Consider the following 23,778-nt stretch of genomic DNA (forward strand, 5'->3'; position numbering starts at 1 on the left):
CGTAGGAAAGTAAAGGGAAATAACTCTACTCAGCTACACTATGCTTGAGCGAAAACTTTTAGAGTAATCGCCTTTGTTACAATTGACCCGTGTTACAATTGACCCCGGTCTCCCCTACAGTTTTGTAGCATGAGCCATAAAAAAAGTCCCTTTCCGTCAAATCTGTACAATTCTTCCTTTTATACAAATTCAAATTCTTTTCTAACTGCAGTTGCTTCAACAGAACATTCTAGAAGATTATGCAGATACAGGGAGGTTATAACACAACCTTTGTTGACAAATATGTAGAGAATGTAGGTATCGTCAGTGTACGTGCTTAGGAGAATAGTAAACAAGTTGTTGTCATATCGGCGAGTCTTCCATCAATGAAAGAGCTGGCTGTTGCTTTGCGTTGTCTTCATCTGTGGGGAGATATTTCAAAGAATTAAACATATGAAGAAGTATTTCTGAACAGGGGAAAGCCTATTCATCCTAGACGTCGCAAGTCACTGTTGTAGTCCTGCCATCAGGATTGGAATGCCAGAATCACCATACCAGATTTCACGAAAGTCAGTTAGGTTATTCTTGCTTGAGAAAGCGCTTCGAAGTCTAGACCTGCATTTCATTTCCCTTAAAGACGGATCCCAACATTTTCAGACCCAAAATATTTCATTTCACGAGAAATGTCCTTTTTCGAACGATTTAATTTCTTGATTAATCAAGAACACATAGTTTTACATCAATTTCGGGAGCACATTATCTTTGTGAAAAAAAAACATGATCCTTCCGACCGCACACCCCATGTCAGATAGTCAACCATTTAATCATCTCACAAGGCCATCTAGTAGCCATTGAATGCAGCGACGATGTCTTGAAGAGCCTTCTTATGAACGACAAAGATACGCACCTCACATTTTACAGATGGAGGAAGCAGCGTTATTCACGCCAGGAAGTGTAGCGTAGCACTGTCCTTCTTTTATGACCAACCGCGCTCCAGAGTATTTGATCTCGGAGTAAAGGGCCCAACTAAAAGCGAAAACATTAAAACATGAAAAAAACATCATTCCCGTGCGTTTCTACTCTCAAAAACACGTTCAGCTTATAATAAAATAGCATGAATGAATTTGAACTTATATATTGACTGAGATGCAACTTTCTTACACATATCTGGCTGAGAAACCCATGTGAGAAGGCTGGTATCAAACATGTATGCGATCTATTTCCAAGCCCGTGATTGGCTACTCTATGGTGATGAACAAGGGTCAGATTATGCTGGACTTCTTTTCTGATTCATTGATAAGTTACTTGTGCTTGAATCGAACGTAAACCTGTTAGTCGTGCCAAACACCTTTACACATGATATTTTCGCGATTGTAACTTAAACAGAATGTTCTGCAATGAAACACAATTAAACTAAAAATAACAAAAATATAGTGTTTTAACTTCCTGTATCTACCGGGGAACATTTACACAAGTACAGATCCTAAATGTGCAAAGATATCAAAACAGTCTTTTGAAGCAACTCGTGTAAGATAAATGATATCTGACAGACAACTCATGTAGTAATCCCTATGATCTACATGTACATGTAATTTTGACCATTTGTTGACTGACGAAAAAGGTTAGAAGAAACCGAACACTTGTCACTAAGGACTAAGCCAGGAAACTACAATCACTTCGAGAAAATATGGAATTCGACACACCAGAGTTTGATCAACTGAGAACACAACAAAAGTACCCTCAGACAGATCTGGACAGGTCTTTGCCAACATTACTGGTGGGCTTTTCAAACTGGTTTTCATTTCTTTTGAGAATGAAGGTATTGGGATGTTTGCGATGGAATGTTTAATTAAGTGACGATTTTCTTCTTCAAAAACCATAAACACTTTGTCAGCCACAAATCTCAGAAACTCCTGAGGATAATGTCCATGTAAAAATATTAATTGTTTAATTGAATTTGAATTTGTTTAAATCCTTACAAACACTGGGTCTAACACGAAGTTATTAAGAGAAAAGCACGGAGGACATTCTTTGGTGCAGAACATAAACTCCTTCGGTGGAGGAGGATGTCAATTCTTTCCGCGATGAGTACACATAAACTTACTCTCCCTCGTGTACAACGGCCGAGGAAACCGTGTTGTCAAAGTTCCCCAATTCTGGAAGATTCATGTAGACATCAAGACGGCAACCGCAAAAATTGGGTTTCTCGAAGAGGGTCACTTTGGGAGAGCCGCCCCAGTTTGCCTGGAAAAGTATCTTGGATAAACTGTGTGACGTTCCAACATATAACTGCTAGACAAAAGAAGGTATACTTTTGAAACTTGGATTTGACCAAAGATTACAAATGTTAACAAATGCTTCTGTCGCCAAACCACATGAAATCGTGAGCAACTCGTGTTATTCCGGGACAAGCCCCTGGAAGGATTTCATATTGGCGCATGAACATCAGAACTACTTTAAACAAGAACGATAACTCTATTCCTGTTTGATTCTAATAGTACTTAATATCACCGAAGCACTCGTACATGTTATTGCTGTTTTTGATTATATGAATGAAAACTCTTTGATATGTACAACTAAAAGAGGAAATCAAAATATTTGTTAAAGACATGTTCTAGCGTGATTATTACCAGCTGTTCACCTTATATTTACAAATGCATATTTCTAAATAGGATTTAAGAATTATATATGGGATTGTCTTGTTGAATATGCAAATACAATCATGTTGATGTTTTTTCATCTATATTAAATATCAAAGCAGATACTCTAAAACAACGCTAAAATATTTCTCAAACTAAACATTCATGTAACCTTCCTGCCAAATATATGACTGACCCCCAAATAGTCAGACTAAAATATCTCTAGAGATGTGAAATATAAGCCCAATGTTAAAGGTTATAGTTATAGTTATATTAGATAAAATATTATTGCTTTAAAACTCGTTGCGATTTATAACTAAATTTCCTAAAAATGTTGGGGAGCGCACGTACAATCTCCAAAACAAGTCCGCAAGATCGTCAGAAATACAGTGGACCTATAGGAGCCGTTATGTAAACAAAAGCACGTGCGTGTATTTGATCTTTCACCGTCAATCGTATTATTCTTGTTAAAAACTTCACATTAAGCAGCACAATTCTGTTAGTTACGTTATTTGTACTTTCCATATGACGATTTATATGTTTTATGATTTTTAAACAATGACATAATGACATAAAGGATTTAAGTACTCTTTATTATTTTTATGAAAGGCACCGCAATCATTACAAGCGTTCTGATTGGTTTGTCTGATTTTCGCACATAACAATCATGGGGTTAAATATTGTAAATATTGAAAGATTTCACCTTAATTTTCTTAAATTTTCTACTGCTTTACGATTATCAATTCCTAGCTTTATGGTTTGTGGTGAACTGGGTCGTTTCCCTGTGAACATTATAATAGCTAAAAAGATTATCATATTTTGGTATAATGTAGAAACCGCATCGTGTGCTCTTCAACTCTTCAGATTACACAACACCGTCAATCTCCGTAATAATGATGCATGGATAACTCACATAAAGAAAAGTATTTTAGACAGTTGTGGCTTAACTTATGTATTTGATACCCCTAGTATACATAACATAACAACGTATGGTATGGAGGCCCGTGAGATGGGATTAAAGATTAACATGTACAGAGATCAAGAGTTTAAGTGTTATGTTTTGATTGAGATGTACAGAGGTAAACATATCACTTAATCCCCTTGCTCATCTCAATCTTTAATCCCATCTCACTGGCCCCCTGTACGCGATATATATGTCTGTAAATCATATTCTGTCATTCACCTGATGAAGGGGCAAGAAGTAGCCCAGAAACGTAGTGTTGTAAATAATAAAGAAGTTGTAAATCGGTACCATACGTTCTTAAGTGGCTAGTCTCTGTGGAAGAATCATCTCTTAAAGATCATTTTATACAGACATGGATGAAAGATATTAATAAAAGTTCAAAGGGTAATTATTATAAGCTGTTCAAAGATCTGCTGTTGTTTGAAAAATGCGTCCTATTACCTGTCTACGTCTCTCGGCACATTATATCATTTCTGATATCGAATCCTCATTTACCAGTAGAGACTGGGCGCTGGAAAAATATACCAAGACTAAATAGAAATTGTAATCTTTGTAATTCACCGGCGATAGAGGGCAAGTTCCATTACTTATTTAAATGTTCGTTTTTTTATAACATGCGATCACAATACATCCCGATTTATAACAGTAAACGGCCGAATCTCGCAACATTTAAACTATTGTTTACCTTAGATAATTATCCAATCGTTAAAAATATTTCAAGATTTATAAAAAGTTATCAATAACACTATAAAAAGATGAATACACTAAATATATTCACTGTTACCAATTTATATTTTATGTTGTAACTTTATTTGTATTGTTCCTGTACCACCAATGGTGGCTTGTCGAAATAAAATATTGATTGATTGAGACAGGGAGGAGCCTTCTTGGAGGTTACGGAAAGGGGCGATTGGTGACGAATGGCGGAACCATGGCAAACAATGTTAAACACATCAGTGGCACCCATTCAGCCTCATGGAATACTCATTTCTTGTTTGTGACATTTAAGCCACTTTCAGGCATAGATGTATCATTTCAGTTGTCAAGGGAATGTAGTTAAACGTTTGTACTTTACATAAGAAAGACGTTGAGATATAATAACAATTGCTATTAAAAATAAAACGATACACAGAACGTGATAAAACTTGACTTCTCGCTTCACGTGACAGTGATCTTAGTTAGCTATACAATCGGATTTCAACGTCCACTTTAAAATATTATTTTCTCAGAAAAAGGAGGCAAATGATTTGTTTTCACAATAAATTATTTTCAGGACATACAGCCCGTGCAATTTAGTTACTTTGCCACTTTGTTGCAGTTTTCTAGAAGCAAAGTTACCATTGAAAAATATCACAATCCTTCTCCCCAACCGCCACCCACCACCCGTGACCACCCATCAGCAACCAGACCATCAACAACCAACATCATATGGCTGGCCCTATGTCTTACATATCTGACATTATTGTAATTGTGGGTGTGTCTATATTATTGCTTGTAAACTAAACGAAGAACTTAAAATTAACATACCATTGTTCCTGAAGCTAGTTCGGGTTCCAAACCTGAAAGGATAAGCATAAATTAAACGGAGTAATGAAGTCGCGATACTGAAATATCAAGTCTTTGAAAATATTTCCACTGATCACGAGGTATTTACCCATAAACACATCTATGACAAGAGATGGGGCCAAAGGACAGTCCCTAGTATCTGCATAATGTGGACTATGGTAGTAAGTTTCAGGATTTTTGCAGTTACATATATTTCAAAAAGGTCTGACTTGTACAACACATAGAAAAATCATGTTTTTATCAGGGATAAGGCTGACACGTACTTTTTCTGTATAGAATAATACGATGGTTTTGATTTTTTGCCTGTCCAACCTTGTATTGTATTGACATAACAAGAAGTGCTCTGTATGACAGTTTAGCTTCTGATATTTCGCCTGTCAAGCATCCAACAATATCGGCATATCGCTAAATTACCGAAACTAACTTTGTAATATTAAAATTTAATATAACAAGCAAAGGCGGTCGTAAATACAGAACACAATTTGTCATCTGAAAACAGTATATTAAAAAGCTCACGTCACAGACAAAATTCACAAGTGTCTTAACGAGGCAAACGGAAAGATTAATATTACCTAGAGTTGTAGATGACTGTGATGTCTTCTGTGCCTGGTCCAGGGCTGGAGTGAAGAACTTGTGTGGTGGCAGCTATTTATAGTAGGCTAGATCCGTAAACCCACGCATGTTCGTAATTTAGAACGATCCAGGTGTCCTATCAAAGGAGCTAGGTAGTTGTTGTCTGCCCGTTTAGTTGAACCGGACACGACAGGAAAACGCCATTAAAGAAAAAAAGCAGCATTCAGAAATTTAAAACTCCAGTAACGTCAACGCAAATAAACATAAACCTATTTTTTAATATATTCTGGGAACTCCACACAATCTGTTGTTAAAGACTAGAAAGGATTGTCTAAACCACATTTTTTCCAGCAGAAAACGAAAGACGCAGTAGTTGGCAAACATTGTCAGAACGTCTCGACCGAAGAGGGTATTGGGTGTATTGGACTCGTGTCAGTACAGATGACATTGGCATGTGTTTTAATGGAGCTGTTTGGCTATCCCGCTGTGCGATATTCCAGGATTTGAACGGGTTGGTGACGTTCGACAATTGTTACTGGCTGCCTTAACTACCTGTAGCAGAGTTGTTGTGTTTTTCTGACGCACATTATTAAACATTTGAAACGTGAACGTTCGTTGTTCAAGAATTGTGCTCGCACGGAGCTGAATTTACCTGTGGCTATAAAATTAATAAACCATATGTACCTCAGGAAGGAACTTGGGCATCCAGAGGGTTGCACCTCGTTTTGGAGTTCTTGCTACATGGTACATGGTTTCTACACATTTCGTGCCTGCAAATAATTTTCATTTTGAGCATGCACACGTCCTTTTCCGTAGGTAGTAAGTATATGTGGGAAATCGCTACTTTCAAGTACATTAATGTCTGTAATCTGAATTGGTCATAGAAAACTTCATGAAAATGAGTGTGGAAGTCCAAGGGCTCCCCTTCACGAAGCAACCTTTACTAAGGTTAACCTTAACTCCCATTCTTTAACATGGCACTAAAGTTACGTTAGTGGCCACTACCTTAGTGCTTTGTGAAAGGAGGAATGGTATGATAAAGTATCAGATGATGCAGCACAGGCATGCTAGAAATGTTGCGTTCAGGAGATGCTGTACTTGTTGTTTATCTTACTTTGGTGCACATATACATTTTATTGGGTGAATGTGCGTGTGCATTTGTTATGAATACATCTGCCGCTGTGTGTGTGTGTGTGTGTGTGTGTGTGTGTGTGTGTGTGCGTGTGTGAACTGAATGGTTGTATCCTGTATTTCGTAGGACAACGGTGTCCTTGATAATATTTGGCTATTTGCAAGGTCAAATAAGTTTATTGTGCAAGAAGCCTCCATTCCATATATAACAGAGTGTTATATGTGCACGCCTAATGCTTTGAAGGTTTTATAATTGTACCGATAGATACGATGGTTGCTCCTCTTATACAAACAGGATATAACTGACAGAGACTTATACCGTGTTTACATGCACCGATTTGCACATGCGAGTAAATTTACATATATGCAAATTTTACACACTGGAGTAAATTTGCTCATGGGAGTATATTTGCTAAGCGTTCACGTGACAATTAAAGTCACCCTAGATTTCTGTAGTTACCTTTCTGATGTAAAGATGGACAGACGTCTTTTTTTTCGCTTCTCAGGGGAGGAAATGTTTTACTCTTTCCCTGAGTGTTGGTCTTTCGTGTGACTTACTAAAAGAGAGATCCACTGACTGGTGGAAAACATTTTCCCATGATGATTGGAAAAACAATTTCAGAATGTCCAATACTACCTTTGACTTTGTCTGTTCTGAACTTAATGAAACTTTGAAACCTACTGGAAATTGTGTTCATGAGCCAGTAAGCGTCGAGAACCAGGTATGCAATTGCAATATACTGGTTCAGGGGTTAAAAGATCCCATCGCCCGACGCCCGGGACAAGTCAGTTTTCATTTTGGGCAATCAAATAATGGTATCTTACTTGTCCGTGGGCTAAGAGATAATTTCCACTTATGGTTTCAAACTGCAACTAAACTTGGTTTTAATTTCATATCTGCTCAAAATGTAGCTATTAAATTTCGCAATGATAACAAAGTAGAGTTATCTTTCTTTACTATTTATCACTTTTCAATAAATGGTCCAGTAAGCATTAACATCAAATACCATGTTGATTTATTCTTTCATAATTACATCATCATGATTATGTTATTAAGACAGGGCAAGTGGAAAATTAGTCAGGACAAGTTGCTTTCTTAAAATCACTTGCCCTGTGGCAAGTGGCTTTTAAAAAAATTGAACCCCTGTGGTTAGCGTCATGTGTCGAATACAGAATAGTTGCCAACTTATTCGGTGTCAGCAGATCAACTGTGTGGAAGTGTGTACACAATGTATGTAACGCTATAACAATACTTTTACCAACAAATACGTAAATTGTCCAAAAGTAAATGACCTCAAAGAGGTCATTCAAGGATTTCAAGACACCTGGGGCTTCCCCAACTGCGGTGGCGCCATTGATGGTTGCCATATTCCTATTATTGCACCAGAGGAAGCACATGGAGATTATCTGAATAGAAAAGGATTCTATTCGTTGATTTTGCAAGCTGTGTGTGATCACAGATATGTCTTTCGAGAGAGTGCAAGATGCACGCGTGTTTGGGAACTCTGAAATATATCACAAAGGTGAAAATAAGCAACTCTTTCCCAACTGGAATAAGGAAATTGTGCTACCAACTAAAGAAGCAGCAATACCAGTTATGTTAGTGTCTGATCCTGCATATCCAGTGAAAAGTTGGTTAATGAAACCTTTTCCCAGCCATGGTCAGTTGACTCCTCAACCACAAACATTCAACTATCGACTTTCACGTTCAAGGATGACCATTGAGAACTCATTCGGACGTCTTATGGGACGATGGAAGTGTATGCAAAAACGTCTAGATGTGAAGGTCGACTTTGCATGCACCGTTGTGGCAGCTTGTGTTGTTTTGCACAACATATGTGGAATGCAGAATGAAGAGTATGACCAGGAATGGAATGAAGCTAGAGATTATGCTGATACGGACAGAAACGATGGTGATGGAGATGATGAAGCAACTATGATGTGTGCAAGAACAACTCGAGAAGACATTGCCACTGCCCTGGTGTGCAACCTCATCTGAAGGTTAAGTTAAGATTGCACAAGTTCACGAACTAATCAGAGATAGATCTTCTAGACGGTCTTTATAATCATGTTTCAGATACCATGACTTATAAATGATGACTTCCAGATGACACCCATTTAATCTGTTCCAATTACTGCTTCCTATATTAAAATACTTTGATCGTGTTTCCCTTTTAAATGTATGTGAGATGACCAGAAAGGACGTTTTCAAAAATAAAACAGTTAACAGAAATGTGATCAAAGTTTCTCATTTACTTCTAAAAGTACAAAAGTTTTGAAGCAATTGTCTCCTTGCAGAATTTCATCCATAATGTCGAAGTATTTGAATGTTACCCTTCCTGCTCCACTCTTTTTCAGTTTTCCTTTAGTGAGTCTGTAGGTTCGCCTAAGCGTATGCAATTTCCCTTTGCACTGGTCCGATGTCTTCTCATAACCACCTGTTATCATGTTTTCAGAAATATTCTTATAATTGCCAGCATTGCTTATCTTAGGATCATCCAGTTGACATTCAATGTTATTTTCCTTCCATAAATTAAAGGTCACATGCAACGTAAAACACAACTTTGCAGATTCTGATACCTTTCGGTATGGACTTACCGAAACAAATCATCAAAAATGCAAATTCAACTTATAAAGTCAGTGAATCAGCGAAAATATAAGACTGTTATATGATATCATGTTTGAAACTAGAAAACAAAATAAGAATGGCCTTTTACTATTAATTGATTTTGAAAAAGCATTTGACACAGTTTCAAAAACATTTGTTAGCAAGGTTTTACAAAAGTTTGGATTTGGACAATACATGCTGAAAAGGATATCTATACTAACGAAAAATGCTACCTACTGCATTATCCAAAATGGACATCTATCCGAATTCTTTCCTAATAATAGAGGCTGTAGGCAGGGGGACTCCATCTCCCCATATCTATTTCTGTTTGTAGCAGAGACCCTAGGTATCATGATTCGTGCAAATGTAAGTATTAAGGGTACTATCTTGAATAGCAAGGAATATAAGCTAGGTCAATATGCTGACGACACCAAGCTCTTTCTGGATGGCTCCGATGTCAGCCTGAAGGCTGCTATGGATACTCTTTCTCTCTTCTATCGCATGTCAGGACTAAAAATAAATGTAGACAAGACAAAAGCCCTGTGGATTGGAGCTATGGCTAACAGTAAAGATATAATGTGTAGTGAATATGGCCTGGACTGGCACTTTGGGAACTCTGAGGTTTTAGGTATTGTTTTAAATGCTGATTTGAATGACCTGTGGGTTATCAACACCAGGAAAAGGCTAAAAGCTATATCAAACATTCTTGGGAATTGGCAAAAAAGGAAGTTCACTATTACTGGGAAGATAACTGTAATTAAAACCTTGGCTGTATCTACTTTAGTACACATTTTTACATCACTCCCTAATCCTCCTAAATGTTTCGTGGATGATATTGAGAAAATGTTTTTCACTTTTATCTGGAGTGGTAAACCTGATACGATTAAGAGGAGGAATATGAAAAAGGATTACAGGGAAGGAGGAATTAGGATGATTGATTTAAAATCATTTATCGCTGCATTGAAACTAGCCACTATTAAGAGGTATTTTAACAATGAGGCTAATAACCCTTGCAATGTTCCTATTCGTCGACTTGTTCAGATGGGCTCAAACATTGATCAATTCTGCATTGTGGACAACCCATATTGGAAAGATGTTCTTTTATCATGGAAGAGATACAGAAGCCTATTCATAACTGATAAGAATGATCTGTCTAAAATACTTTCTGAGCCCCTCTGGTTTAATCACCAGTTGGTTGATTCATCCTTTTTTCTTAAAAGTTGGTTTGAGTATGGTATCACTGAAGTTAAAGACCTCTGCAAATCTGTCGGTCTACTTGAAAATTTGTAACTTGTTGTTGCCAATGTATAACCAGCTCCAACTGCCTTACCTATGGAGTTTGCAACTGGTGTAGTGTAATCCCTGATTTTGTACACCTATATTATCACACTTTGAAAATTTGAACTCTTTGTTGCTGATGTATAACCAGCTCTTACATGCCCGTAACCCTGAGAGTCTGTTGCTGGAGTGATGCACTCCCTGATTCTGTGTACCTATGTTTTCACACTTCGAAATTAATAAATCTTTGTTGCTGATGTATAACTAGCTAGAACATGCCTGTAACCCATGGAGTCTGTTGCTGGAGTGGTGCACTCCCTGACTTTGCGTACCTACTTTTCCACACTTCGAAATTAGTAAATCTTTGTTGCTGATGTATAACTAGCTAGAACATGCCTGTAACCCATGGAGTCTGTTGCTGGAGTGGTGCACTCCCTGACTTTATGTACCTATGTTTCCACATTTCGAAATTAGTAAATCTCTGTTGCTGATGTATACTTAGATGGAACATGCCTGTAACGCGTGGAGTCTGTTGCTTAAGTGGTTCACTTCTTGACTTTATGTACCTATGTTTCCACATTTTGAAATTGGTAAATCTTTGTTGCTGATGTATAACTAGCTAAACATGCCTGTAACCCATGAAGTTTGCTGCTGGAGTCGTGCACTCCCTGACTTTGTACACAGTAACTATATTTTCTTACTTTGAAAATGTGTAACTCTTCGTTACCAAAATGTAACCAGCCGTAACGTGGAGTTGTGTACTCCCTGTCCTTGTGTACCTATCTGAAATGAATGAATGACCGGAAGAGGTAACTGCCTACAAGCGCTATATGATGCAACTGGTAAAGAAAACAGCATGACTCAGTTTAAATCTTTTATTGAAGATTAAAGCAACAACTCGATACTTTACATCCAAGCATTAACGAATTTGTTTATTTTACTGTTCAATTAATATTAAAAATAACTACAGTGCGAGAGTACAGTTTTGTAGCATGAGCCATAAGAAAGGTTCTTTTCCGTCAAATTTGTACAATTCTTCCTTTTATACAAATTCAAATTCTTTTCTAACTGCAGTTGCTTTAACAGAACATTCAAGAAGGATATGCAGATACAGGGAGGTTATAACACAACCTTTGTTGACAAATATGTAGAGAATGTAGGTATCGTCAGTGTACGTGCTCAGGAGAATAGTAAACAAGTTGTTGTCATATCGGCGAGTCTTCCATCAATGAAAGAGCTGGCTGTTGCTTTGTGTTGTCTTCATCTGTGGGGAGATAGTTCAAAGAATTAAACATATGAAGAAGTATTTCTGAACAGGGGAAAGCCTATTCATCCTAGACGTCGCAAGTCACTGTTGTAGTCCTGCCATCAGGATTGGAATGCCAGAATCACCATACCAGATTTCACGAAACTCAGTTAGGTTATTCTTGTTTGAGAAAGCGCTTCGAAGTCTACACCTGCATTTCATTTCCCTTAAAGACGGATCCCAACATTTTCAGACCCAAAATATTTCATTTCACGAGAAATGTCCATTTTCGAACGATTTAATTTCTTGATTAATCAAGAACACATAGTTTTACATCAATTTTGGGAGCACATTATCTTTGTGAAAAAAAACAAGATCCTTCCGACCGCACACCCTATGTCAGATAGTCAACCATTTAATCATCTCACAAGGCCATCTAGTAGCCATTGAATGCAGCGACGATGTCTTGAAGAGCCTTCTTATAAACGACAAAGATACGCACCTCACATTTTACAGATGGAGGAAGCAGCGTTATTCACGCCAGGAAGTGTAGCGTAGCACTGTCCTTCTTTTATGACCAACCGCGCTCCAGAGTATTTGATCTCGGAGTAAAGGGCCCAACTAAAAGCGAAAACATTAAAACATGAAAAAAACATCATTCCCGTGCGTTTCTACTCTCAAAAACACGTTCAGCTTATAATAAAATAGCATGAATGAATTTGAACTTATATATTGACTGAGATGCACATATCTGGCTGAGAAACCCGTGTGAGAAGGCTGGTATCAAACATGTATGCGATCTATTTCCAAGCCCGTGATTGGCTACTCTATGGTGATGAACAAGGGTCAGATTATGCTGGACTTCTTTTCTGATTCATTGATAAGTTACTTGTGCTTGAATCGAACGTAAACCTGTTAGTCGTGCCAAACACCTTTACACATGATATTTTCGCGATTGTAACTTAAACAGAATGTTCTGCAATGAAACACAATTAAACTAAAAATAACAAAAATATAGTGTTTTAACTTCCTGTATCTACCGGGGAACATTTACACAAGTACAGATCCTAAATGTGCAAAGATATCAAAACAGTCTTTTGAAGCAACTCGTGTAAGATAAATGATATCTAACAGACAACTCATGTAGTAATCCCTATGATCTACATGTAATTTTGACCATTTGTTGACTGACGAAAAAGGTTAGAAGAAACCGAACACTTGTCACTAAGGACTAAGCCAGGAAACTACAATCACTTCGAGAAAATATGGAATTCGACACACCAGAGTTTGATCAACTGAGAACACAACAAAAGTACCCTCAGACAGATCTGGACAGGTCTTTGCCAACATTACTGGTGGGCTTTTCAAACTGGTTTTCATTTCTTTTGAGAATGAAGGTATTGGGATGTTTGCGATGGAATGTTTAATTAAGTGACGATTTTCTTCTTCAAAGACCATAAACACTTTGTCAGCCACAAATCTCAGAAACTCCTGAGGATAATGTCCATGTAAAAATATTAATTGTTTAATTTAATTTGAATTTGTTTAAATCCTTACAAACACTGGGTCTAACACGAAGTTATTTAGAGAAAAGGACGGAGGACATTCTTTGGTGCAGAACATAAACTCCTTCGGTGGAGGAGGATGTCAATTCTTTCCGCAATGAGTACACCCGTACTTACTCTCCCTCGTGTACAACGGCCGAGGAAACCGAGTTGTCAAAGTTCCCCAATTCTGGAAGATTCCTGTAGACTTCAAGACGGCAACCGCAAAAATTGGGTTTCTCGAAGAGGGTCACTTTGGGAGAGCCGCCCCAGTTTGCCTGGAAAAGTATCTTGGATAAACTGTGTGACGTTCCAACATATAACTGCTAGACAAAAGAAGGTATACTTTTGAAACTTGAATTTGACCAAAGATTACAAATGTTAACAAATGCTTCTGTCGCCAAACCACATGAAATCGTGAGCAACTCGTGTTATTCCGGGACAAGCCCCTGGAAGGATTTCATATTGGCGCATGAACATCAGAACTACTTTAAACAAGAACGATAACTCTATTCCTGTTTGATTCTAATAGTACTTAATATCACCGAAGCACTCGTACATGTTATTGCTATATATAACAAGTTTTATGGATAACAACTTCTTTATTTTCGTGAGTGCGACGTTTCGATACAGATTCTTGTACCGTTGTCAAGCAAGAGTGATACATGAAGTGTAGGAGCTGCATATATATACTGTATATAACAATGAAACAACATAATAGACAAAGGAAACAACATAATTGCCATGATTGGCTAAGCAGTAAGCTGATGAAGCCAGTAAGTACATAAAGGATAGTGAGTGGAAGCCAGAGATGTAGTTACAATGAGATGTTTATACAATGGATGCGATGTTTATACGATATACTGGGCTTGGTGGAGGAGTGGATCATAAGCAGATGGAATGAAGTATCCTTGGTCACGGTTGATGGTAGGCTTGTGGCGTTTGATGTGAATGGCTTCTGTGAGCTTGCGTTTAGTGAAGTCCGTTTGGTTGTTGGCGAGAATGGTGATGTCGGACCACTCTATTTGATGATTGGGGTTGGCTTTGATGTGGTCAGAGATAGCTGATTTGGTGTCGGAATTAGCAACAGAGGTGCGATGTTCTTTGACTCGGGTGTTGATGGGTCGGGATGTTTCACCTATGTAGCATTGTCCACAATCACAGTCTATTTTGTAAATAACACATCACCAACCCAGGTCCAATCATCAGCTACGACGTTGTGGACCTATTCACCAATGTACCACGGGATGAAGCCCTTCAAGCACTACGTCACAGAATTGACAACCTCCAACAACCCCTCAACACCAGCCTCTCTACCGACTCTATCATCAGCCTCACCTCCGCCTGCATCAACTCCACCTACTTCACCTGGGGCGATGCCATCTATGAGCAAATCCACGGACTTCCCATGGGCTCCCCACTATCCCCCATCCTAACAGAAATTTACATGGCCGACCTGGAAGAGAAGGCCCTAGAAACTGCACCCTTCAAACCGTCCTGCTGGTACCGCAAAGTGGATGACACCTTCGTCGTCCTCCAACCTCAGCAAGATCCAAAGCAGCTCCTCGCCCATCTCAACAGCCAACATCCCGCATCAAATTCACCATTGAAACAGAGCAGAACAACCAACTACCTTTCCTTGATGTCCTTGTGTCCCGCACCTCCTGCAACCAACTCCAGACCTCCGTGTACAGAAAACCAACTCATACGGATCAATACATCCACTACAACTCCAACCACCCACCTAAAGTCAAGACCGGCGTCATCTCTACATTGACCAGAAGAGCCAAAACATCTGCTCAACAAACCTACAGGAAGAAATTGAACACCTGAGGAAAGTCTTTGTGGAATGCAACCACTACCCACCTGAAATAGTCAACAGAACCATCGAAGCAACGCTTTCACCTCCTGCCAAAGGTCTAAACCAGAATCAGCCCCCATCAAGATATCCATTCCCTACATTGGTAAACCATCACACCAAATCAGCCGACTCCTGAAACAACAGGCAGGAATAGACACTACCTTCTCAGCGTCCTCCAGCCTCAACAACCTCCTCCATGCCAACGGAAGAAAACAACCCACCGTCAACAACAACAACCCGAAATGTGTTATTTACAAAATAGACTGTGATTGTGGACAATGCTACATAGGTGAAACATCCCGACCCATCAACACCCGAGTCAAAGAACATCGCACCTCTGTTGCTAATTCCGACACCAAATCAGCTATCTCTGACCACATCAAAGCCAACCCCAATCATCAAATAGAGTGGTCCGACATCACCATTCTCGCCAACAACCAAACGGACTTCACTAAACGCAAGCTCACAGAAGCCATTCACATCAAACGCCACAAGCCTACCATCAACCGTGACCAAGGATACTTCATTCCATCTGCTTATGATCCACTCCTCCACCAAGCCCAGTATATCGTATAAACATCGCATCCATTGTATAAACATCTCATTGTAACTACATCTCTGGCTTCCACTCACTATCCTTTATGTACTTACTGGCTTCATCAGCTTACTGCTTAGCCAATCATGGCAATTATGTTGTTTCCTTTGTCTATTATGTTGTTTCATTGTTATATACAGTATATATATGCAGCTCCTACACTTCATGTATCACTCTTGCTTGACAACGGTACAAGAATCTGTATCGAAACGTCGCACTCACGAAAATAAAGAAGTTGTTATCCATAAAACTTGTTATATATTGTACGTCTCAACTTCTAAAATGCCACTCAAACAAGTCATGTTATTGCTGTTATTGTGTATATGAATGAAACCTCTTTGATATGTACAACTAAAAGAGGAAATCAAAATATGTGTTAAAGACATGTTCTAACGTGATTATTACCAGCTGTTCACCTTATATTTACAAATGCATATTTCTAAATAGGATTTAAGAATTATTAATGGGATTTGTCTTGTTGAATATGCAAATACAATCATGTTGATGTTTTTTTCATCTATATTAAATATCAAAGCAGATACTCTAAAACAACGCTAAAATATTTCTCAAACTAAACGTTCATGTAACCTTCCTGCCAAATATATGACTGACCCCCAAATAGTCAGACTAAAATATCTCTAGAGATGTGAAATATAAGCCCAATGTTAAAGGTTATAGTTGATTAGTTATATATAGATATAATATTATTGCTTTAAAACTCGTTGCGATTTATAACTATATTTCCTAAAAATGTTGGGGAGCGCACGTACAATCTCCAAAACAAGTCCGCAAGATCGTCAGAAATACAGTGGACCTATAGGAGCCGTTATGTAAACAAAAGCACGTGCGTGTATTTGATCTTTCAGCGTCAATCGTATTATTCTTGTTAAAAACTTCACACTAAGCAGCACAATTCTGTTAGTTACGTTATTTGTACTTTCCATATGACGATTTATATGTTTTATGATTTTTAAACAATGACATAATGACATAAAGGATTTCAGTACTCTTTATTATTTTTATGAAAGGCACCGCAATCATTACAAGCGTTCTGATTGGTTTGTCTGATTTTCGCACATAACAATCATGGGGTTAAATATTGTAAATATTGAAAGATTTCACCTTAATCTTCTTAAATTTACTACTGCTTTACGATTTTCAATTCCTAGCTTTATGGTTTGTGGTAAACTGGGTCGTTTCCCTGTGAACATTATAATAGCTAAAAAGATTATCATATTTTGGTATAATGTAGAAACTGCATTGTGTGTTCTTCAACTCTTCAGATTACACAACACCGTCAATCTCCGTAATAATGATGCATGGATAACTCACATAAAAAAAAGTATTTTAGACAGTTGTGGCTTAACTTATGTATTTGATACCCCTAGTATACATAACATAACAACGTATGGTATGGAGGCCCGTGAGATGGGATTAAAGATTAACATGTACAGAGATCAAGAGGTTAATTGATATGTTTTGATTGAGATGTACAGAGGTAAACATATCACTTAATCCCCTTGCTCATCTCAATCTTTAATCCCATCTCACTGGCCTCCTGTACGCACTACATATGTTGTCTGTAAATCATATTCTGTCAGCCAAATTCGCAGACGATATTTCATTTTGGACTTCCTCAACCTCAGTTAAACAGGCATCACTCAAAATTCAAAAAATGCTAAATTCCATTCAAAATTGGGCCCAAAAATGGGGGTTCCACATCAATGTTAAAAAACCCGTGGGCATATTATTCAAACGACAGCATATGCAAAATTATACCCCCAAACTACACTTAAACAACCAAGAAATCGAATTCAAAAAAGAAGCGAAATTTCTAGGAGTAACTTTCGACCACCACATGACATGGACACCCCATATTAATAACTTGGTCAATTCATGTCAAAAAGATCTCAACTTAATGCGAGCCATCAGCGGCACAAATTGGGGTGCCAACAAACATACCCTCATTAATATATACAAAACTCTCATATTATCGAGATTGGACTACGCCGCACCGGTTTCCACTACTACCCCCTCCATAATCTTCAAAAACTTAATTCCATCCAATTCAAAGCCCTTAAACTAGCCCTCGGCGCGAGGAGTGGTACCTCTCTTAACACACTACTTCTTCTCTCACAGGCACCTCTTCAATCACACAAAGAATAAACCAAACCACACTCACTTACTGGGCTGGGGCCCAACACAACCCCACATTTAAATTAATCACAAACAAATATAATAACATTAAAAAAATCTACACTTAAAAAAATTCAAATCAAACCCACTCAAAGCATCATGCCTTACCCACCTATACAGTCTGCTACATGCACAACAGCTAAACACCTTACAACACACACCTCCCATTACAAGCTACATTCACGACAAACCCCCTCCCATCACAGACATGTCCCTTGACACAATCCTCAAACAACTACCTAAAACACCCGTCAATCCACCATAACTAATATCACAAACAACTACTTAAATACAACCTACCCCAATCACACACACATATATACAGATGCATCAGTCAGCTCTAACAAACCCACAGGCCTAGGCATTCACGTTCAACAAACCCCTCCCATCACAACAAATTTTCACTATACCAACTATACCACAATAAACACTGCCGAACTCACTGCCATTCTCACTGCATTACACGTAATACCCTCCCTTCCCCAAACAAACTTCCTTATACTATCCGATTCACTCAATTCTATCAAACAACTTCACAACATGCATTCTAAATCGCGCCCAGACCTAATTCACAATATAATTATTCAAACAGACTCACTCACACGCTCAAACAAAAACATCACATTCACATGGATACCCAGTCACTCAAACATCACAGGAAATGTCACCGCCGACACAGCAGCCAAACTCGCCACATCCCACACATCACCAAACCTCAACTTCCACACATCCAAATCAGAAATTAAAAAACTCATTAAAACAAACATATCAAATACCAACTTTCAACACAACATCAACACAAACAAATCAACCTGGGTCACATCCATTATCAAATCCCCAATAAGAAAAATTCCCACATATTCTAACATCAAAATCATCGACAGGGCAATTACCAGATTAATTACAGGCATCACTAACTTAAACTACACACTGTACAAACAAAACAGACACCCGGACGGATTATGCACTCACTGCAACACCCATGAAGACATAAACCACATATTCACACACTGCCAGCTGCAACAAACAAACATTAAGCAATTACACAACAACATTCCCACCAAATACCACAACAACATTCATCTCCTTCTCAACCCCCACAACCCGCCCAATATATTCCAAGCCATAGCCACCTTCCTTGAAAACTCCAACTTACTTCAAAAAATTTAGAACCTCCCAAACAAACCCTCTCATTACCACTCACTTCTAGCTTATATATTCAGATCAGGCGTCAAAATTCAATTTACCCATATTATCACCAGCACATGCCTACACATTTAGACCCGGGAGTAAATTTCATTCATCAATAGTGCCCTAAATCCGCTGCGAGGTCCGCGCCCATCCCCTAGCCAATCACAGTCCACTAAAATGTAAACAAACCAGCCCAACCTCTCTTACGTAAGGTCAATGCCATTCACCCAAGCCAGCTCACCTCCAACCTTCACTTATAGCCACGGCCCTTACCCACAGCCTTCTTCGCTCCCTCACCCCCATTCCCCCACCCCCTACCAACTTAATCCATTTTTCTTTCTTTATTAAATCCCCTTATATTAATTATGCAGCTCACCTGCATTCATATTCATGCCCCACTATGCTATATACTCCTTATCATCTCCCTCCCCTCCACTACCCCTACCAAACACCATAGGTCCAACATTTTCACTACTACTATTCAGCTATTACTCTACCTCTTATCCCTATAAATTCAATTGTACTGTTTTTTCTTTCTCTCCCCCTTTCCATTCCTAATACCGGCTTTTTATTTATTTATTTTTCCCATGTTTTAACGTTTTTCATTTCAAAATCACTCCTAGGTTAATGCCCCATTATTTATATTTTTTGGGTACGGTGGTTTACTCCTTATTCAAACCTATTTATTATTATCTTACCCACCACCTACCCCGTCGGCGACATTGGCTACAGCTAAAAGCCGACGTTAAACTCCAAATCATCATCATATTCTGTCATTCACCTGACGAAGGGTCAAGAAGTAGCCCAGAAACGTAGTGTTGTAAATAATAAAGAAGTTGTAAATCCGTACCATACGTTCTTAAATGGCTAGTCTCTGTGGAAAAATCAACTCTTAAAGATCATTTTATACAGACATGGAGGAAAGATATTAATAAAAGTCCAAAGGGTAATTATTATAAGCTGTTCAAAGATCTGCTGTTGTTTGAATAATGCGTCCTATTACCTGCCTACGTCTCTCGGCTCATTATATCATTTCTGATATCGAATCCTCATTTACCAGTAGAGACTGGGCGCTGGAAAAATATACCAAGACAAAATAGAAATTGTAATCTTTGTAATTCACCGGCGATAGAGGGCAAGTTCCATTACTTATTTAAATGTTCGGGTTTTTTATAACATGCGATCACAATACATCCCGATTTATAACAGTAAATGGCCGAATCTCGCAACATTTAAACTATTGTTTACCTTAGATACATGTAATTATCCAATCGTTAAAAATATTTTAAGATTTATAAAAAGTTATCAGTAACACTATAAAAAGATGAATACACTAAATATATTCACTGTTACCAATTTATAATTTATGTTGTAACTTTATTTGTATTTTTCCTGTACCACCAATGGTGGCTTGTCGAAATAAAATATTGATTGATTGAGACGGGGAGGAGTCTTCTTGGAGGTTACGGAAAGGGGCGATTGGTGACGAATGGCGGAACCACTGCAAACAATGTTTAAACACATCAGTGGCACCCATTCAGCCTCATGGAATACTCATTTCTTGTTTGTGTCATTTAAGCCACTTTCAGGCATGGGTGTATCATTTCAGTTGTCAAGGGAATGTAGTTAAACGTTTGTACTTTACATAAGAACGACGTTGAGATATAATAACAAATGCTATTAAAATTAAAACGATACACAGAACGTGATAAAACTTGACTTTTCGCTTCACGTGACTGTGATCTTAGTTAGCTATACAATCGGATTTCAACGTCCACTTTAAAATATTATTGTCTCAGAAAAAGGAGGCAAATGATTTGTTTTCACAATAAATTATTTTCAGGACATACAGCCCGTGCAATTTAGTTACTTTGCCACTTTGTTGCAGTTTTCTAGAAGCAAAGTTACCATTGAAAAATATCACAATCCTTCTCCCTAACCGCCACCCACCACCCGTGACCACCCATCAGCAACCAGACCATCAACAACCAACATCATATGGCTGGCCCTATGTCTTACATATCTGACATTATTGTAATTGTGGGTGTGTCTATATTATTGCTTGTAAACTAAACGAAGAACTTAAAATTAACATACCATTGTTCCTGAAGCTAGTTCGGGTTCCAAACCTGAAAGGATATGCATAAATTAAACGGAGTAATGAAGTCGCGATACTGAAATATCAAGTCTTTGAAAATATTTCCACTGATCACTAGGTATTTACCCATAAACACATCTATGACAAGAGATGGGGCCAAAGGACAGTCCTTAGTATCTGCATAATGTGGGCTATGGTAGTAAGTTTCAGGATTTTCGCAGTTACATATATTACAAAAAGGTCTGACTTGTACAACACATAGAAAAATCATGTTTTTATCAGGGATAAGGCTGACACGTACTTTTTCTATATTGAATAATACGATGGTTTTGATTTTTTGCCTGTCCAACCTTGTATTGTATTGACATAACAAGAAGTGCTCTGTATGACAGTTTAGCTTCTGATATTTCGCCTGTCAAGCATCCAACAATATCGGCATATCGCTAAATTACCGAAACTAACTTTGTAATATTAAAATTTAATATAACAAGCAAAGGCGGTCGTAAATACAGAACACAATTTGTCATCTTAAAACAGTATATTTAAAAGCTCACATCACAGACAAAATTCACAAGTGTCTTAACAAAGCAAACGGAAAAATTAATATTACCTAGAGTTGTAGATGACCGTGATGTCTTCTGTGTCTGGTCCGGGGCTGGAGTGAAGAACTTGTGTGGTGGCAGCTATTTATAGTTGGCTAGATCCGTAAACCCACGCATGTTCGTAATTTAGAACGATCCAGGTGTCCTATCAAAGGAGCTAGGTAGTTGTTGTCTGCCCGTTTAGTTGAACCGGACACGACAGGAAAACGCCATTAAAGAAAAAAAGCAGCATTCAGAAATTTAAAACTCCAGTAACGTCAACGCAAATAAACATAAACCTAGTTTTTAATATATTCTGGGAACTCCACACAATCTGTTGTTAAAGACTAGAAAGGATTGTCTAAACCACATTTTTTCCAGCAGAAAACGAAAGACGCAGTAGTTGGCAAACATTGTCAGAACGTCTTGACCGAAGAGGGTATTGGGTGTATTGGACTCGTGCCAGTACAGATGACATTGGCATGTGTTTTAATGGGGGTGTTTGGCTATCCCGCTGTGCGATATTCCAGTATTTGAACGGGTTGGTGACGTTCGACAATTGTTACTCGTTGCCTTAACCACCTGTAGCCGAATGTTGTTTTTCTGACGCACATTTATTGAACATTTGAAACGTGAACGTTCGTTGTTCAAGAATGTGCTCGCACGGCGCTGGATTTACCTGCTGCATAAAATTAATAAAACATATGTACATCAGGAAGGAACTTTGGCATTAAGAGGGTTGCACCTGGGCTCCACTAGTATTTTTACTGTCCTTCGTCGGCAGGTTTTTATAATAACTATATATATTCTATTACAATGTCAAATGTTCTCGTCACGATATGGCTGAAATATTGCCGATGTGACGTTAAATAATAACTCACAGAACTCACAGTTCCCCAAATAGCATATTTCGGTACTTTAATTTTAGTTAGTTTAGTTTTCAATTCCACTGCGCAACATGGTACATGGTCTCTATACATTTCTTACCTGCAAATAATTTTCATTTGGGGCATGCACACGTCCTTTTCGTAGGTAGTAAATATATATGGGAAATCGTTACTTTCAGGTACATTTATGTTTGTAATGTGAATTGTCATGGAAAACTTCATGAAAATGAGTGTGTCAGTGAGTTCAGTGTCCCCATGTGGGGAATCGAACCCGATGGCCTTCAGCATGACGAGCAAACACTTTAACCACTAGGGAGCCCCTCCGTCCCTCAACAAAATGAATCACAACCCATCAATCCAAAAATAAAACACCACAGTATACAGTTTTCAAACAGTTTGACATGTGGAGGACATTTTGACGTTTGACACTTCAGAGGTTTCTACGTTCGTCCCGGATTAGATTTGACGAATGCCACCATCATGTATCGTCACTGTTTGACAGTAATTAATAGAGAAGTAAATTGTTATTGCTAGATGTCTCATGACTATGGAATGGCCTTTGTCGTTATTAAATGTTGTGAATTCATATTTCTGACCCTTTAACGTCTTTAAAAATGGCTGGCCGCATTAATAAATTAAGAACAATATGGTATTCTGCATGCCTTATAAACATAGTTATTTAATGCTGGTGTTTTACACGGTTCTGTTCATGGCTGTGATAGTGTTATGGATAGCAAATGGATTTTCACTTGTCCGAACACAGGTCATAATGCTGATAGAGACTTCAACTATCTCGTCGCTGAGATTTAACTATTGCATTCCATTCGAAACAAATACATCT

General features: G+C 38.2%; 1 protein-coding gene and 1 long non-coding RNA gene across 2 annotated transcripts; both read right to left on the minus strand.

The window, feature by feature from the left end:
* Positions 1 to 155: 155 nt before the first annotated feature.
* LOC124276904 lies at positions 156 to 11,454 on the minus strand. The gene is made up of 6 exons (XR_006898687.1): positions 11,440 to 11,454; positions 5,721 to 6,491; positions 5,110 to 5,141; positions 2,084 to 2,223; positions 887 to 1,005; positions 156 to 401 (listed from the first exon to the last, which is right to left on the minus strand). It is a non-coding gene; the product is annotated as an uncharacterized LOC124276904 (long non-coding RNA).
* Positions 11,455 to 12,483: 1,029 nt separating this feature from the next.
* Positions 12,484 to 22,138, minus strand: LOC124276903 (beta-crystallin A2-like). The gene is made up of 4 exons (XM_046712570.1): positions 22,080 to 22,138; positions 21,469 to 21,500; positions 13,667 to 13,806; positions 12,484 to 12,605 (listed from the first exon to the last, which is right to left on the minus strand). Exons 2-4 carry the CDS (start codon positions 21,469 to 21,471, stop codon positions 12,488 to 12,490), a joined length of 261 nt encoding a protein of 86 aa, XP_046568526.1. The 5' UTR covers positions 21,472 to 21,500; positions 22,080 to 22,138; the 3' UTR covers positions 12,484 to 12,487.
* Between the last annotated feature and the right edge of the window lie 1,640 nt (positions 22,139 to 23,778).

This window comes from Haliotis rubra, unplaced genomic scaffold (assembly GCF_003918875.1).
Source record: "Haliotis rubra isolate DU_JTF1 unplaced genomic scaffold, ASM391887v1 Scf215, whole genome shotgun sequence".
Classification (NCBI taxonomy): Eukaryota; Metazoa; Mollusca; class Gastropoda; order Lepetellida; family Haliotidae; genus Haliotis; species Haliotis rubra.

Excerpts from the sequence above, each read along its gene's own strand:
- LOC124276903 (XM_046712570.1), bottom strand. Across the intron at positions 12,606-13,666 it reads GCCGTTGTACACGAGGGAGA|TTGGGCCCTTTACTCCGAGA; the intron begins GTAAGTACGGGT and ends TTTCGCTTTTAG.